The sequence below is a fragment of the Tachyglossus aculeatus genome, chromosome 11 (assembly GCF_015852505.1).
Source record: "Tachyglossus aculeatus isolate mTacAcu1 chromosome 11, mTacAcu1.pri, whole genome shotgun sequence".
NCBI lineage: Eukaryota > Metazoa > Chordata > Mammalia > Monotremata > Tachyglossidae > Tachyglossus > Tachyglossus aculeatus.
Window position 1 is genome coordinate 4,455,101 of NC_052076.1, and position 18,728 is coordinate 4,473,828.

The 18,728-nt window shown below is 50.5% G+C and overlaps 1 protein-coding gene across 1 annotated transcript in view; it reads right to left on the reverse strand.

The window, feature by feature from the left end:
- Nucleotides 1-694: 694 nt before the first annotated feature.
- The window catches only part of KDM7A (lysine demethylase 7A), a 100,408-nt gene continuing 82,374 nt past the window's right edge, over nt 695-18,728 (reverse strand). Inside the window, exons 13-20 of the mRNA XM_038753554.1 lie at nt 16,409-16,533; nt 11,392-11,549; nt 6,664-6,761; nt 4,035-4,183; nt 3,722-3,909; nt 2,896-2,981; nt 1,378-1,654; nt 695-941 (exon numbers count right to left, since the gene is read on the reverse strand). Coding sequence (XP_038609482.1) covers nt 847-941; nt 1,378-1,654; nt 2,896-2,981; nt 3,722-3,909; nt 4,035-4,183; nt 6,664-6,761; nt 11,392-11,549; nt 16,409-16,533 — 1,176 coding nt within the window. The 3' untranslated portion in view covers nt 695-846. The remainder of the gene's footprint in view (nt 942-1,377; nt 1,655-2,895; nt 2,982-3,721; nt 3,910-4,034; nt 4,184-6,663; nt 6,762-11,391; nt 11,550-16,408; nt 16,534-18,728) is intronic.

The following is an 18,728-nucleotide window of genomic DNA, read 5'->3' on the forward strand; positions in this document are numbered from 1 at the left end:
AAAAAAAACCACAACGTTAAGCAGAAACGGACGATACAGGTGATCTTTCCTTTTGCACTTCAAGGTATTGGCTTTGGAAGCTGAGTTTGCTGGGCCGGAAAAGGAGGATGATGGCGGGTGTCCCCGAAAATAAAAATAAAATCGGTGGATGGCGAGTAGAGGAGAATGGGGGATAAAGTTAACCCAACTGTAGGCACCGCATAAATTAGCCGGACGGCCAAGCCAATAGCTTACAAAGAAACCGAACACATAGCAAATATAGAAAATAAAATGATTTTCATATATGTCTTAATTTAAAATAATTAATGCATCAAATCCCTGTTTAAGACTTTAACCTGAATATCCAATTGTAGAGTACAAACTAATTACGGCGGCTCTTATCAAAAATAATTTAAAAAACCTTCACATTCTGAAATCTAAGTGAGACCCCTTCCCACAAGTCTTCCAAATAAATAGCTTAAAAAAAAAAAAAAAAGCATTTCAAAGCTGTCAATCCGGGAAATAAAAAAAAAATCCGTTAAATAAATTATCGATTATTGAGAACTCCCTTTTCCGTCCCCCTGCCCTGGGAAGACACTGGACCCCTGCCGCCTGAGACGGCCATCCAGCCCCGACCAGGGACCACGGGAGGGACGGTGCCTTGGTCTTCCCCACTCCAACCCGCCCCCCGCCCCCCGTCCCCGACCCCGTCTCCACAGGGTTATTGCTGAACGGTGTGGCACAGTGGAAACGCGGCCCCCGACCCCCGACCGGGCCGGGGTCCGCTTGGGACCCGCGGGGCGGCGTCGGGCCCCCGATACTGGTCCCTGCAGGGCGGACGGCGGCGGGTGGACCGGGGCGGCCGCATCATACAAAGAAGCGGGCGTGGCCATTGCGGTTCAGCTTCAGGATCTTCCCGAGGCGCTGCTTGGCCGTCGCCATGCCTTTCTTTGGGCGTTTGCCTGTAAGGGGGTCACAGAGCACATGGCGGTCAGTTCTGGCTTCTGGCCGCGGCAACTGCCGGGCGAGGCCGGATCCCTCGACGCGGGCGTCCCGGGGCGGAGCAGGAGGCCGTGGGGCCGCTCTCCTCCGCCCGGATGCCCCGCGTGCTCGCCGTCCGGCCGTTCGACTCCACCGGCTGGACGGAGCTCCGTTCCCAGGGCCGGGTGGGATGTGATTCAAGTTTTAGAATTGCGGGAGAACCTTCTCCTCCCCCGTGCCCTAGAGTTCCCCTGGGGGACCCCTTCTCGCCTCCATCTGGGGTATTTTAATTTGCCTCGGGGACTGAGGGGAGAGGGAGCAGAAGGGCAGCCCTGGAAGAGTCTGTTTCCATGGCCTTTTCTCAGCGGGGCGGAAGGCTCGGGGGGTAAGGGAGAAGCCCGGGACGGGATGAGGTACCTTTAGTAGCCTGGTTGCTGATGGGAGGCGGGTTGGCTGCTGGCCTCTTGATGGGGTGAAGGGGCCCAGGTTGTAAGGCCGTCTCCCCGAACGGCCGTTCGGGACTGAGGCTGCCGTCGCTCAAGTGGCAGGCCCCGGGAATCGCACCCGAGTCCCGCAGACACTTCCCGTCGGGGAGGCTGGAAGCACCGCGGTCCGGGGAGCTCCTGCTCTGCAGCTTCAGGCCGGCTTCCGGTGGGCCTTCCCTCTTGATGCACCTCTGACCCCTGCCCAGGTCCTGTGGCAGACAGAATTCCCACATGAGGGCCGGCGCAGGATTCTTCGGGAGGCTCCCGCTCCGGGGAAAATTCGAAATGGCAAATTTCCGAGGAGCCAAGATGAGGGCTCCAAACCCCTTCCCGCTCACTGGTCCCGCCAACCCAATCGGCTTCCCGTCTGGGAGGGAAGCAGGGCTGGCACACGGAGGGCGGTTTGGTGAGCAAGCCGCTTAGGAGCTTGCCAGCCTTCTCTCCCCTTCACACTTGTTTATTTGGCCCGGAAGGAGGGCCGAGGGGCTTGCGCGCTGATCGGCTCCCGTGGCCAGCCCATCCCAGGAGATCCACTTCGTTCCCGGCCTCCGCACCGCCCTTCACACGGCGAACACCTACAGGTCTCTGAGTGCCTTGAAAGGCGGTGGTTGCCAAGCCACCCTCCCCCTCACCTGTCACCTTGGAGTTTCAGGCCTACTCTGAGGCCAAGAGGCTAGAGGGAAGGAGAAGGTGTGGGTAAATGTGCAAAAAGACCCTAAGGGAGGAGGACAAGGACTTAAAATTTCCTCCTCTGCAAAGTGGGGAGTCGATACCTGTTCTCCTTCCCCCTTAGACTGTGAGTCCCGTCTGGGATGGGAACTGGGCCTCACCTGGTGATCTTCTATCTCCCTCGGAGCTTGGTACGTAGTAAACACCAGTTAGGGTCATTATTGCGTCGATCAATCGACCACATCTAGCGAATGCTTACTGTGTACCGAGAACCGTGCTAAGCACTTGAGAGGGTATACTAAAACAGAATTGGTAGACGCATTCCCTGACCCCAACGAGCTTACGGACTAGATGGGAAGAGAGACATTAATATAAATAAATGAATTACAGATACGGACCTGAGTGCTGTGGGGATGATGGAGGGGTGAATGAAGGGTGTAAATCGAACCGCGAGGGTGACGCGGAAGAGGAAATGAGGGCTTTGTCGGGGAAGGCCTCTCAGAAGAGAGGTGCTTTTGTACGCTCCCAAGCCCCCAGTGCAGCGCTCTTCCCCAACTCGTGTGGGTCTGAGTAGCCCCACCACTGACTGTCAAAGTCCCTCTTGGGGGTGGGCATGACTGGGCCAGCCAGGCTGCTCTTTCTTGTGCCACCAAGCTGGGCAGGGGCCGTGAACGGTGCCTGGCGTCTCTTTCACTCCACAAACACGGGTGACGTGGCCTCCCGGAGGCAAGGAACGCCTCCCAATCCCACGTGCCCGGGAGCCCCAGCGGCTCGGCTCTACCTGAGCGGTGAACCCGGACGTCACGTCGAGCTGCCTAACCCACGAAGAAGTCGGTAGGTCTCTCTCTTCCACCTTGAGATGCCGACCTGCGGACGGAGGTTTTAGTTCGTGCGTGCTGCCCGTCGGATAGTGATGATAATAATTGTGGCATTTGTTATTAAACACTCACTAGGTGCCAGGCACCGTACTATCTCCTGGGTGGGGTGGAGAATCCTCTCCCACACTGAGCTCACAGTCTTAATTCCCATTTTACAGATGAGGCATGTGAGGCCCAAAAAAGTGAAGTGACTTGTCCGAGATCACACAGCAGACAAGTGGCAGATCGGAGATTAGAACCCCAGTCCTTCTGATTCCCAGGTCTAAACTCCCTCCATGAGGCCACCAACTTTAGGGACTCCGACAGCTAAGACTGCTCTAAACCAGGAGGGGAGGCCAAGGTATTATTAACCTATTTATTTTATTAATGAGGCGTATATATCTATAATTCTATTTATTCTGATGCTATCCTGACTAATCTGCCATCTCCCTGTGGGACAGGGACTGTGTTCGACCTGCAAAGACTGTATTTACCCCTGGGCTTGTTTCTGGCCTTGGCGTACAGCAAACGCTTAACAAACACCACAATCTGTCGTCACCTTATTGTTATTAGTATTATTCCACTCTTCCCACGGGCTTAGGACAGCGTCCCGCTCGCAGTAGGTGCCCAGTACGCACGGCTGCCCGGCGATCAAACTTGAGATCGGCCCGATCCAAACCAAGGGCCGCCACCTCCCCACCCAGAGGCCGCCCCACCGGCTTCCCGAGGAGCGAGGCGGAAACCACCTACTGTAGTCCCCCCTTTTGGGGTCCTCGGGCCGGCTCCGGGGGCAGGCGCCGTATTCCTGAAGAGCGCTTCTATCTGGGAAGTGTGTGCTTTGCGTCTGAGCCGGTGAACACGCTGGATAGTGCAGGCCCGCCATGGATAGCATGCCCTCGATAGCGTCTTCCTCAGTGCTGGTTGAGGTAGGACATTCCCTACGTGCAGCGGAGAACGCGGAATTGAGCAGCCGACCCGGCTGACTCGCGGACGCCGCCGGAGGCCTTCCCGTGAGCCGCTGAGGCCCGCCGGCTCCGAGCCCCTTTCCGCAGGGGCGGCTTACCTTTTATTTGGAATTTCTCTTCTAAATGGCTTCTGGCTATGCTGGTAGAGGGCCCTCACGACCTTAGAGCCCTCCTTAAAATCTGACGTTGCTTCCTGTTTCTCTTCATCACCTGAGCTTTCCGATTCCTCTGTGGAGGAATACTTTTGCTGCAAAAAGAAGAAAGGATTTCATGGAAATGGGACGTTTTGTTTCGTGGTCTGTCTCCCCCTTCTAGACTGTGAGCCCACTGTTGGGTAGGGACCGCCTCTAGATGTTGCCAACTTGGACTTCCCAAGCACTTAGTACAGTACTCTGCACACAGTATGCGCTCAATAAATACGACTGAATGAATGAATGAATGAATGAAATCATTCAACTCTGAGCTGGTAAAAACGGACCATGTTAACCGGGAAAAACTTCAGTGTTGATTTTTTTTTTTTTAATTAAATAAAAACACCCATAGCTCCGGGCTTTGGGATTCATTCATTCATTCATTCAATTGTATTTATTGAGCACTGTTGGGATCCACAGTTAGTATCTACCAGGGGGCGAGGGGGTGACACACCCCACAAGATGACTGTGGATGGTACAATATAATTAGATCATACCCAGTTCCTGCCCCATGGGAGGCTCGCAGTCTGATGAGGAAGGAGGGCAAGTACCGAATCCCCGATTTTACAGAAGAGGAAACTGAGGTCGCAAATGGCGGGCAGGTGACAGAGCCAGGGTTCATTCATTCATTCAATCGTATTTATTGAGCGCTTACTGTGTGCAGAGCACTGGACTAAGCGCTTGGGAAGTACAAGTTGGCAACATATAGAGACGGTCCCTACCAAACAGTGGGCTCACAGTCTAGAAATACTTGTTCTTCCTTTCAGGTAGTGAGTCCAATGTGGGGCACACTTAGTACAGTGCTTGGCACACAGTATGTGTTTAGCAATTACCATTATTACCAGGCCCGGGTTCTTTCCACTAGACCCCGCTGCTTCTCATCCTCACCAAACCCAGGCCGGGGAGGAGGGGGCCACTACGTGGCAAACCGCTCTGCCGAACCCGAAAGGCGGTATGCGCTCTTGGTCCGGAGAAGACCCAACATCACGTACCAGCTGGAAGCCGGAGGACTTTCAACCCAACTGACGGTCTCGGTTAGAAGCACAGAACCGAGTGCCGCCACGGAAGACGGCACGTTTTCCAGTGACGGGTGAAAGACGGAGGAGGAGGCGGCCGTGGATTAGAAAAGGCTGGCGTGCTTCGGACCAAGCTTCATACCAAGATGAGGCTTGCTACAGAACCGGGCTGGGTACCAGGAGCCCATCCACCCCTGCCACCTTCGTGCCATGCTCTGTGTCAAACTGGGGGGAAGCCCAAGCACACAGGCAAGGCCCAGCCCGGGGGTTAACACCATTTATGCAGATCAAACACATCCCCCGTCCCACACAGGGCTCCCAATCTAAGCATGAGGGAGAACATGTACTGAATGCCATTTTACAGTTAAGGAAAGTAAGGCATGGAGATAATAAGAATAATAATTTTGGTATTTGTTAAGCGCTTCCTATGTGCCAAGCACTGGGGGAGATACAAGGTAATCAGGTTGTCCCACGTGGGGCGCATAATAATAATAATAATAATAATAATAATAATGATGGCATTTGTTAAGCGCTTACTATGCGCAAAGCACTGTTCTAAGCGCTGGGGAGGTTACAAGGTGATCAGGTTCTCCCAAGTGGGGCTCACAATCTTCATCCCCATTTTCCAGATGAGGGAACCGAGGCCCAGAGAAGTGAAGTGACTTGCCCAAAGTCACACAGTTGATAAGTGGCGGAGCCGGGATTAGAACCCATAATAATAATGATGGCATTTATTAAGCGCTTACTGTGTGCAAAGCACTGTTCTAAGAGCTGGGGAGGTTACAAGGTGATCAGGTTGTCCCACGGGGGGCTCACAGTCTTCATCCCCATTTTCCAGATGAAGGAACCGAGGCCCAGAGAAGTGAAGTGACTTGCCCAAAGTCACACAGCTGATAAGTGGCGGAGCCGGGATTAGAACCCATGACCTCTGACTCCAAAGCCCGGGCTCTTTCCATTGAGCCGCGCTGCTTCTCTCAGCTCTCAGTTAAGGGACTTGCCCGAGGGCACAATGCAGGCAAATGAGGAAGTGAGGTTAGAGCCCAGATCCTCTAACTCTCAGGCTTGTGCTCCTTCTGTTGGGCCATTTATCTTCCCAGGGCATTAAAGCTCCGCTTATGTTCTGGCTTCAACCACCCAGGCAGGCAGGCGGGACTACACTCCTGCTCCATATGTATATATGTTTGTACATATTTATTACTCTATGGATTTATTTTACTTGTACATATTTATTCTATTTCTTTTATTTTGTTACCATGTTTTGTTTTGTTGTCCGTCTCCCCCTTCTAGACTGTGAGCCGGCTGTTGGGTGGGGACCGTCTCTATATGTTGCCAACTTGGACTTCCCAAGCGCTTAGTCCAGTGCTCTGCACACAGTAAGCGCTCCATAAATATGACTGAATCCTGAACCCGACGCTTCCCAACAAGAGGAGGGGGCCCATCTGTGGCCCCCATTTCAAGCGTGGCCACTACTGGTTTGCCCCATGGGGAGTTCTGCCTGATGGGGCTGGGGATTTTTTTACCTGAGGAGTGCGCACAAGCTCAGAGTCTTCTGAATCTGAAACATCAGAGTATTCTGAGGAGGCATTCCTGAGTTCTGATTTCACACTTTCAAAGAACACTGCGGTAGACAAAAAAAAGGGGGGGTTGGGGGGGCGGAGAGAGTGACACAAGTTATTAAAGTATTTCACATTTCCCTTTCCAGGGGCAAAAAGAAATGGGGTGGGGGAGGCGGAGAGAGTGACACAAGTTATTAAAGTATTTCACTTTCCAAAGAAAACGTAATCCAGTGGTCTTGAACTAGAAACGTCAGCCTTCAAAAGCAAGTTACCATCCTTCCCGTCTCACAAGCCCGCAACCTTGGTGCCGTCCTCGACTCCGCTCTCTCGTTCACCCCTCACAGCCAAGCCGTCACCAAAACCTGCCGGTCTCACCTCCGCAACATGGCCAAGATCCGCCCTTTCCTCTCCATCCAAACCGCTACCCGGCTCGTTCAAGCTCTCATCCTATCCCGTCTGGATTACTGTATCAGCCTCCTCTCCGATCTCCCATCCTCGTGTCTCTCCCCACTTCAATCCATACTTTGTGCTGCTGCCCGGATAGTCTTTGTCCAGAAACGCTCTGGGCATGTTACTCCTCTCCTCTCCTCAAAAATTTCCAGTGGCTACCAATCAACCTACGCATCAGGCAGATACTCCTCACCCTTGGCTTCAAGGCTGTCCATCACCTCGCCCCCTCCTACCTCACCTCCCTTCTCTCCTTCTCCAGCCCAGCCCGCACCCTCCGCTCCTCTGTCGCTATTCTCTTCACCATGCCTCGTTCTCACCCATCCTGCCGTCAACCCCCGGCCCACGTCCTTTCCCCGGCCCGGAATGCCCTCCCTCCGCCCATCCGCCAAGCTAGCTCTCTTCCTCCCTTCAAAGCCCTACTGAGAGCTCACCTCCTCCAGGAGGCCTTCCTACACTCAGCCCCCTCCTTCCCCTCCCCACAGCACCTGTATATATGTATATATATTTGTACATATTTATTACTCTATTTTATTTGTACATATTTATTCTATCTTATTTTGTTAATATGTTTTGTTTTGTTCTCTGTCTCCCCCTTCTAGACTGCGAGCCCACTGTTGGGTAGGGACAGTCTCTATATGTTGCCAAGTTGGACTTCCCAAGCGCTTAGTCCAGTGCTCTGCACACAGTAAGCGCTCAATAAATACGATTGAATGAATGAATGAATGAATGAATGAAGTTACACAATATCATTGGGGCACTATTCCACAAGGTGGCGATCTCTTTCTCCGCAAGTGTGGTTGTGTGTATATGTGTCTCCAATCAGTGGTATTTATTGAGCGCTTATGGTGTGCAGAGTGTATTTGTTTTGTTTCCTTGTCTGTCTCCCCCTTCTAGACTGTGAGCCCATTGTTGCGTAGGGACCGTCTTTATATGTTGCCGATTTGCACTTCCCACTAATAATAATATAATGGCATTTATTAAGCACTTACTATGCGCAAAGCACTGTTCTAAGCGCTGGGGGGATACAAGGTGATCAAGTTGTCCCACGGGGGGCTCACAGTCTTCATCCCCATTTTACGGATGAGGTCACTGAGGCCCAGAGAATAATAATAATAATGATAGCATTTATTAAGCGCTTACTACATGCAAAGCACTGTTCTAAGCGCTGGGGGGGATACAAGGTAATCAGGTTGTCCCACGGGGGGCTCACAGTCTTCATCCCCATTTTACGGATGAAGTCACTGAGGCCCAGAGAATAATAATAATAATAATAATAATAATAATAATAATAATAATAATAATGGCATTTATTAAATGCTTACAATGCACAAAGCACTGTTCTAAGCACTGGGGGAGATACAAGGTAATCAGGTTGTCCCACTTGGGGCTCACAGTCTTCATCTCCATTTTATGGATGAGGTCACTGAGGCCCAAGGAAGGTAAGTGACTTGCCCAAAGTCACACAGCTGACAAGTGGCGGAGCCGGAACTGGAACCCATGACCTCTGACTCCAAAGTCCGTGCTCTTTCCACTGAGCCACGCTGCTTCTCTAAGCCACTTAGTCCAGTGCTCTGCACACAGTAAGTGCTCAATAAATATGACTGAATGAATGAATGAGTGCTGTATTAAGCGCTTGGGAGGATACAATGGAATTGGTAGACTTGTTCCCTGCCTACAGTGAGCTTACAGCCTCCATCCGCTGTTCTCTAGACACTGCTGCCAGCAACTGGCTCTGCCTCTCTGGCCTGGAAGTGCTTCTTTCCCAGAGGCTGTGAATTTGGGAACAGGATACCTCGGGAGTGGCGTCTGTGGGGGAACTGGGGCCGGAGAGCTTAGCCTATTGCGCCGGAAAAAGAACAATTCCGAGTGGGCTTGGGCTACGAAGGCCATGACAGGCCCGCACAGGCTCCTCGAAAAACACTGATGTCCCTCCTTCCCGAAGCGGGCCGATGGCGGGGTTTGGTCATCAGACTGTGAGCCCGCTGTTGGGTAGGGACTGTCTCTATGTGTTGCCGACTTGTACTTCCCAAGCGCTTAGTACAGTGCTCTGCACACAGTAAGCGCTCAATAAATACGACTGATTGACTGATTGATCGGGGCCCTTCTCCAACCGGCACGGTTCCCCACTGCGCACTGGGATGGCGGTTGCCAACTTGGACTTCCCAAGCGCTTAGAACAGTGCTCTGCACACAGTAAGCGCTCAATAAATATGATTGAATGAATACGTACCTACATATATGTATATATGTTTGTACGTATTTATTAGTCTATTTTATTTGTACATATTTATTCTATTTATTTTATTTTGTTAATATGTTTTGTTTTGTTCTCTGTCTCCCCCTTCTAGACTGTGAGTCCATTGCTGGGTAGGGACTGTCTCTATATGTTGCCAACTTGTACTTCCCAAGCGCTTACTACAGTGCTCTGCACACAGTAAGTGCTCAATAAATACGATTGAATGAATATGTACCTGTACATATGTATATATGTTTGTATGTATTTATTAGTCTATTTTATTTGTACATATTTACTCTATTTTATTTTGTTGATATGTTTTGTTTTGTTCTCTGTCTCCCCCTCCTAGACTGTGAGTCCACTGTTGGGTAGGGACCGTCTCTATATGTTGCCAACTTGGACTTCCCAAGCGCTTAGTACAGTGCTCTGCACACAGTAAGTGCTCAATAAATACGATTGAATGAATGAATGAATGAACTCCGGGGGTTTACAACACAGCTCGCTGCTGGGAAAGAGGCCTTCGCTCTGCCCGGCCCGGGAGTGAGCTCTGGCCCTGAAGCCACTGGCCAGCGGGTCAACCTTGGCCTTCTAGGAGTCTCAATCAGTGCATCGGTCCCATTCTTGTACTTCCCAAGCAATAAGCGTTCAATAAATACGATTGATTGATTGACTGATTGATTGATTCGCCTAGGGTTCCCAAGGCATCGGGACCGCCCTCAGTCAATCAATCAATCAATCAATCAATCGTATTTATTGAGCGCTTACTATGTGCAGAGCACTGCACTAAGCGCTTGGGAAGTACAAATTGGCATCACATAGAGACAGTCCCTACCCAACAGTGGGCTCACAGTCTAAAAGGGGGAGACAGAGAACAGAACCAAACGTACCAACAAAATAAAATAAGTAGGATAGAAATGTACAGGTAAAATAAATAAATAAATAAATAAATAGAGTAATAAATATGTACAACCATATATACATATATACAGGTGCTGTGGGGAAGGGAAGGTGCTGTGGGGAAGGGAAGGTGCTGTGGGGAAGGGAAGGGGTTTTCTACGGTGTGGGGCCGGCCAGGACTGATGACCGGACAGCCGGTGGGCAGAGGACGGGGCCCTGGCAGCGTCCCAAGGCAGACGGTTTTTCGACTGTGGAAGTCCCCGATGGGGTCCCGGGCAGCCTCGCGGGGCTTCCGGAGCTTACTCTGCCGCTTCTGGCACGCTCCTGTCATCGGTTGGGGCCGGGAGAGGGTCTGACGAGGCCTATCCCGGGAAGAAGGGAGGTGGGTCGAGTTGGCGGCGGACACGTTTCGGCCCCGGCCCGGTTATATTGGGAACAAAGACACCTCAAGGGAAGCCAGTTCCCGGCCCTTACCTGGGACCGATATTATTAGACACGTTTCGGCCTAGACCCGGTTACATTGGGAACAAAGACACTCGAGGGAAGCCAGTTCCCGGCCCTTACCTGGGACCGATATTATTATACAGTACTCTCCCAAGCGCTTAATCCGGTGGTCTGCACACGGTAAACGTGCAATAAATACCACTGATTGACTGATTTGCCCTGCCCTCCTGCACAGGGGAGGGAAGCTCTTTTTGACATCCCACTCGAGTCAGGCCTTCTGCTACCTTCCCATTCATTCAATCGTATTTATTGAGCGCTTACTGTGTGCAGAGCAATATATGATTCCCACGATCTAGGATTCCCAATCCAAACCCTGCAAGGAGGGCACTACTGAACGGCGGCGATTCATTCAATCGTATTTATTGAGCGCTTACTGTGTGCAGAGCAATCTAGGATTCCCACAATCTAGGATTCCCAATCCAAACCCTGCAAGGAGGGCATTACTGAACGGCGGCGATTCATTCAATCGTAGTTATTGAGCACTTACTGTGTACAGAGCAATCTATGATTCCCACAATCTAGGATTCCCAATCCAAACCCTGCAAGGAGGGCATTACTGAACGGCGGCACTAGCCAGACCCGATGACAGGCGGAAGACCAACTTACTGTTCAGTGGTTTTTGGAACTCCCCGCGTCCCTCTCCTTCCAATCCTGAGTTTTGCTCTATCTTGACTTTCTTCGGCTTTTTTGACCTTCCTCTGTCGTCGTCATCCTCGCTGTCTGCGGTGTATAAGCTTCGATCTGTGAAGGGTTGTCGCTCGTCTCTGCCACAGAGAGAGGAAGACGGACAAGGCATTAGAAGGACGCTGGTCCAGCCAGGGTCCATTCCTCACACTTGGAAACCCACGAAGAACACCTGCCCACGGGATGGGCATCGGCGTGGATCTACTGGAAAGGCAGGTGGGAATGAGGTGAAAACTACAATTCTTAGGTGATCCCAGAACATCATATAATAATAATATTGGTGTCTTTTAATAATAGTAGTGGTATTTGTTAAGCGCTTACTATGTACCATTCATTCAATCGTATTTATTGAGCGCTTACTGTGGGCAGAGTAGTAACTGCTGAGGTATAAACAGGCAAATCAAGTTGGAGGGAGTCCCTGCCTCACGTGGGGTTCACAGTCTTAATCTCCATTTTCCAGATGAGGTAAATGAGGCTCGGAGAAGTGAAGGGATTTGCCCAAGGTCACTCGGCAGACAAAAGGCGGAGCTGGATTAGAACCCAGATCCTTCTGGCTCCCAGATCTGTGCTCTATCCACTAGGCCACGCTGCTTTTCATCTGGGCTACGCCCTCCAGGCCACACTACTACCAACTGTTTAACCAGTTGAAGCAGCGTGGCTCAATGGAAAGTGCCCGGGCTTTGGATTCGGAGGTCATGGGTTCAAATCCCGGCTCCGCCACTTGTCAGCTGTGTGACTTTGGGCAAGTCACTTCACTTCTCTATGCCTCAGTCCCCTCATCTGTAAAATGAGGATTAAGACTGTGAGCCCCACATGGGACAACCTGATCACCTTGTAAGCTCCCCAGTGCTTAGAACAGAGCTTTACACATAGTAAGCGCTTAATAAATGCAATTTAAAAAAAACAAAACCCACAGGTAGACCAGACACAATGCCTCCTCTCTCCGTTCCGCTCCATTCACACGGTCCGCTAAGGGGGACGACTGAAAGTCAGGCAGCAGAGGGGAGATGCCCAGATAATGTGGAGATCAGATAATTCCCCACCCTAGGCACCCCTGGATAAGTGAAAGCGAATTACATTTTCTCCTCCCGTGTTTCTATAGCAAAACAAGCCAAATGGGCTTTTCCTTACTCCCCCTGCCAGTTGGGATAACAATAATAATTACAATAATGATGATGATTATAATACTGGCATGTTAAACGCTATGTCTAAACACCGCATTAAGCACTGGGGCAGATACAAGATAATCAGGTCCCACATGGGGTTCACTAAGTAGGACAGAAAATAGGTACTGAATCCCCATTGTCCAGATGAGGGAACTGAGGCCCGGAGAAGTGAAGTGACTTGCTCAAAGTCACACAGCAGGTACACGGCAGAGCTGGGAAGAGAACCCAGGTCCTCTGAATCCCGGGCTCGAGATCTTTCCACTAAGCAACGCTGCTTCAACAGGAATGCCTTTGACATTTACTAATTACACATCACTCAGGGCCTTCCATAGGCCATATACACTAAATATTTCACCACAATATACGCGATATGTCACTATTTCACCACAAGCTACATTACTCAGGGATGGCAAAATAATTTAAAGGAATACCTTGAAGGTGTTAAGCACTCTGAATTTTTCAAATAACAATAATAATGATGACATTCGTTAAGCACATACTACGTGCAAAGCACTGTTCTAAGCGCTGGGGAGGATAGACGGTGAGCAGGTTGTCCCACATGGGGCTCACAGTCTTCATCCCCATTTTACAGATGAGGGAACTGAGGCCCAGAGAAGTGACGTGACTTACCCAAAGTCATGGAGCTGACAAGCGGCGAAGCCGGGATTTCAACCCATCACCTCTGGCTCCCAAGCCCGTGCTCTTTCCGCTAAGCCACGCTACTTCTCTAAAGCTGCTTTATTTTAGTTTGTTAATATGTTTTGTTGTCTGTCTCCCACTTCTAGACTTTGAGCCCGCTGTTGGGTAGGGACCATCTCTATATGTTGCCAGCTTGGACTTCCCAGGCATTTAGTACAGTGCTCTGCACACAGTAAGCGCTCAATAAATATGATTGAATGAATGAATGAATGAAAGCTCCTTTGCATCACCTGGAGAGAGATCCTCATCCCCCCAAGTTCAGACGCAACAGTTATTCTTCTTCACCTTTCCGGTTTAGTACCAAAAACTGCAAAGGAGATTTATCCGCCTACTAATTCAGACCAGATGTCGAAGCCAAGTAACACTTAAAGGTTGCGCCGTGGCCTCTGAATCACATGGAGCCTGAAATTCTGCCCCCCCAGCCGCAGCTCCCTAATGACTGTTGGTTTTTTTTTGTAATGGCATTTATTAAGCGCTTACTATGTGCAAAGCACCGTTCTTCTATTTTGTGTCTTTGTCCTTGTCCCTTCTGCAATTATGTCTTATTGTTTCATTGCTCCTGAGGTGTCTGTCTCAAGTCTTCTCCCCCTCACTTTTATTCACAGACTGTGGGCTCCTTGAAGGACGGAGTCCACGTCGAATTTCCTCTTGGATGCTTTCTGTCGGCACTAAGTACAGTGCTCTGCCCAGAATAAGTGCTCACTAACTATTATCACTACTACTTAACCACAGAGATGCATAGTACGGACTGAGAAGATAATAATAATAATAATGATGGCATTTGTTAAACGCTTACTATGTGTGAAACACTGTTCTAAGCGCTGAGGTGGATACAAGGTGATCGGGTTGTCCCACGTGGGGGTTCACGGTCTTAATCCCCATTTGACAGATTAGGTAATTGAGGCACAGATAAATTAAGTGATTTACCCAACCTGTAGTGTTCAACAAATGTTGGCTTAATCAAACCAGAGTGGAACATGTCAGGTGTTCTGTGGTTTTTGAACACTGTCCTGGGAGGAAATGCAGACTGGTGAAGTTTGTCACGGAATCTGTATTAGGGGATAAGAACTAATTTCATCGATGCTGTTTTGAGGGCCAGCAAGGAACTCCTCCCTAATGGGAGGGGTGTGTGTGTTTGTGTGTTTACACATGAATAATAATAATAATGAGGGTATTTGTAAAGCACTTACTATGTGCCAGGCACTGTTCTAAGAGCCGGGGTTGATACAAGGTAATCAGGTTGTCCCACGTGGGGCTCACAGTCTTAATCCCCATTTTACAGATGAGGGAACTGAGGCCCAGAGAAGTGAAGTGACTTGCCCAAAGTCACACAGCTGACAAGTGGCGGAGCCAGGATTAGAACCCATGGCACCTGATTCCAAAGCCTGGGTTCTTGCCATAAGCCACGCTGCTTCTCTTAGATGCCTCAGGACCTCCAAGATCCATTCATTCAATCGTATTCACTGAGCACTTACTGTGTAGAAAGCACTGTACTAAGCGCTTGATCCCACTGCCATCACCAACTTGAAAGAGAAAGGCGAAAGGATCATTGCATCTCACTGCTCTCCTTGGCTGGCAAGAGTCTAGCTAGGGAGTTTCTTCCGTTCCAGCTGCCAAAAGGACTGCCGATCATAATAATAATAATAGTGGTGGCATTTGTTAAGCGCTTACTACGTGCAAAGCATTCATTCATTCGTTCAATCGTATTTTTTGTACACATAAGAGCTCGTGATCCTAAATGCAGATCACTGTGTTGTATATCGCTGTGAGTGTGTCAATGGGGGAGGCTTTTCTCTTGCTCTCCCATACAGGCAGCTAAACGGGAACATTTTGGGGGACTTTTCAATCGCTTTGCTCTCCTCTGGCTCTTTCTCTCCTGGTCGCCGGCCCTGTCTGTGTTGGGTTCGTGCCCGCAACAATCCTTCCAGATTTGCGGCTGTCCGCCTCCAGAGACTAACCTCCTCTTCTTTTGTCTCCCATGTGCTCTCTCTCTCTCTCTCTCTCTGCCTTTGTGTTCCTCTCTGAGTCTGTGTCTGGCTACCGTCATTCATCCAGTCAATAGAACTTATGGTGCTCAGTGTCCTCTGAATGGCCGTGTTTATGTGACTTTGGGCCCTTCACCCATTGAGAACCGAGTTCCTCCTGATAGGATTACGCCTCAATCGGGGGGCTGGCCCGTCCCCTGGTTTTCTAGTGCTCTTCATGCCTCTCTTTCTCTGGGCCTGGTGGAACGGTCTCCTCTTTCTTACTGCCTGCTGGTTTCCCTCTGCTGTGCCGTCCTTCCTGGGTGAGTGCCCCAGGCCGAATACATCCGAACGTCTGCAGGCCCCTCTGGGCAATTCCCCATGGCAGCAGAGCCCAAATACCTCCATTTTGAACCCTCTGTCCTTCCCTTTTCTTCTGGTGGCAGCTTCTGAGGTGGAACGGGTCCAGAAAGGATGCCTGGGGTGCTGTGGAGGGGGCACGTAGGAAGATAGGGCTGAGGGAAGATTTCAATTCTTTGGGCCTCAGTTACCTCATCTGTCAAATGGGGATTGAGGTTGTGAGCCCCAGGTGGGACAGGGACTGTGTCCAACCTGATTAACTTGTATCTACCCTTGCACTTAGAACACAATAAGCACTTAACAAGTACCAGAATTATTATTATTATTATTAGCGCTAAGGGGGCCTCTCCCTCACCCTTGACTTGTTCTCCCCGCTGATCCTAGATGAGTAATAATAATAATAATGGCATCTGTTAAGGGCTTACTATGTGCCAAACACTGTTCTAAGCGCTGGGGTAGTTACGAAGTAATCAGGTTCTCCCACGTGGGGCTCAGTCAATCTCCATTTTACAGATGAGGGAACCGAGGCACAGAGAAGTTACGGGACTTGCCCGAGGTCACGCAGCAGACAAGAGGCAGGAGCCGTGATTAGAACCCACTTCCTCTGACTCCCAAGCCCGGCCCGTTTCCACTAAGCCACACTGTTTCAGCAGAGGGAGGCCTGCTTACTCAGGAACGGGTTTAGTCGGGTTTTTTCAAAGGGCTTCAAAGTAAGGACCAAGGAAAAGGAGGTCGAGGAACTTTACGCACCTAATTATCCTTCCATTTGACAGCAGTAAGCGCAGGTCGTTGTCTTTTGTTCGCCATTCAGGCACCGTGGAGGAGGGCTGCAGGGGCTTGTTGAATCTTCCATTAAGTTTTGAGTTCAAGACGTCCTTAAGGGGCAAAAGCAGAATTTACTAATATTTCTCTACCCCAATAATGATCATTTTCTTTACTAATCACAATAGTTTACTAGGAGTTAAGCACTGGTCTAGACACAAAGACAATCAGATCAAATGCCGTCCTGGTCCCACATGGGGTGGACGGTCTAAGAGGAAAGGAGCGTGGGGAATCTTATTTTCCTTTTACATGTGAGGAAATGGAGGCCCAGAGAGGTTAAGTAGCGTGGCTCAGTGGAAAGAGCCCGGGCTTTGGAGTCTGAGGTCATGGGTTCAAATCCCGGCTCCGCCAATTGTCAGCTGTGTGACTTTGGGCAAGTCACCTCACTTCTCTGGGCCCAGTTCCCTTATCTGTAAAATGGGGATGAAGACTGTGAGCCCCCCGTGGGACAACCTGATCACCCCAGCACTTAGAACAGTGCTTTGCACATAGTAAGTGCTTAATAAATTCCATTATTATCATTATTATTACTAAGTGACTTGCCCAAGGTCCTACAGCAGGCTAGGAGCACAGCTGGCACTAGAACCCAAGCCTTCTGATGATTCCCAGTCCCTCGCTCTTTCCACCAGTCCACGCTGCCTCAAATCACTACCTAGTCCAAGGAGTTATGCTGTGGAACTGCAAAATGCTTTTTTTCCTGGCTATATTTTGATTCCACGGTGAGTCCCTTGGGAACAGACTCCTTCAAGGAAGGTACCAAGTGAGATTTCTAACCTCAGGGCAGTACTACAGCAGGGAATTCCCAGCCTCCTCTACTCCATCACTCCAATCCAGCTCCTTGCCTTTTTCCGGCAAGAGGGGTGACCCTCCAGCCTCTCTGGGGTGCAAGGTGTCCCCTCTCTGCCACCCCTGCCATTCTCCCCGGCCCTGGGAAAGGTTCCCCAAGACTCGGGCCCCACTCTGACCCTAACGGCATGGATCTGACCGCTGCCCTTGAGGAGCTTGCGGGCCAGCGGGGAAGGGAGAATAGAGGAGAGGAGAGAGGAGAGAAGAAGAGAGGAGAGGGGAAAGGAAGGGGGAGAATAGAGGAGGAGAGAGGAGAGGGGAGGAGAAGAAGAGAGGAGAGGGGAGAGGAGAGGAGGAGGAGAGGGGAGAATAAGAGGAGGAAAGAGGAGAGGGGAGGAGAAGAGAGAGGGGAGGAGAAGAAGAGAGAAGAGGGGAGAGGAGAAGAGGAGAGAGGAGAGGAGATGAGGAGAGGGGAGAGGAGAAGAGAAGGGAGGAGAGGGGAGAAGAAAGGGAAGGGGAGGAGAAGAGAGGGGAGGGGAGCTTGGACCTGGGTTCTAACCCCGGCTCCACCACTTGTCTGCCATTTGTCCTTGGGTAGGTCTCTTCACTTCTCTGTGCCTAAGTTACCTCATCTGTAAAACGTGAGCCCCATCTGGGACAGGGACAGTGTCCAATAGGACTGGCCTGTATCTACCCCAGTGCTCAGTAAAGTGCCCAGCACACAGTAAGTGCCTAGATACAGAAAAGAATGGACAGGGATTGTGTCCAACCTGATTACCTTGTATCTCCCCCCGTGCTTAGAACAGCGCCTGGCACATAGAAAGCACTTAAATACCATTAAAAAAATGACTGAATAAATGAATATAGCAGTTCCTAAGTCACTGTCTTGAACACATTTGATAACATTCGCCCCCACCCCCCACCCAGGGAAAAGACATGACGGTGAACTAGAGGAAGCGGCCGAGTCTAAAGACGGATACCTCCATGCTCCCCTGAGGGCCTTGCAGAGTGACGGAAGATCCCGCGGAAGCCCCCACACAAACCTGGGAGGAACCAGAGGCTCCTCACTGCCATCACAGTGCCATCACATTAAGCTCTTAATGCACACAGTAAGCACTCAATAAATACGACTGAATGAATCGCAAGGCTCTCCGAGGGTAGTGCCCACAGTGGATCATGACATCTGACCCACGACCCCATGGCTGAGCAGGGGGCAGACGGAGGCTCTCATTCCCCTCCGGTGTCCAAGCCGCCAACGTCTTTGAGCACCCGGACCGAAGTGGCAGGACGTGGCCCCTTGGCCAAAGAACGGACTCCCTACTTCAGGGATTTGCCTCGGATGACTGCCCAGAGGACTGCCCCAGACACGCACTCGAACCTTCCAGTAATCTATATTGGATTAGAATCTAAACCAATCTAGTTTTACCTTTTTAAAAAAAAAACAAAACACAATAATGCCGAA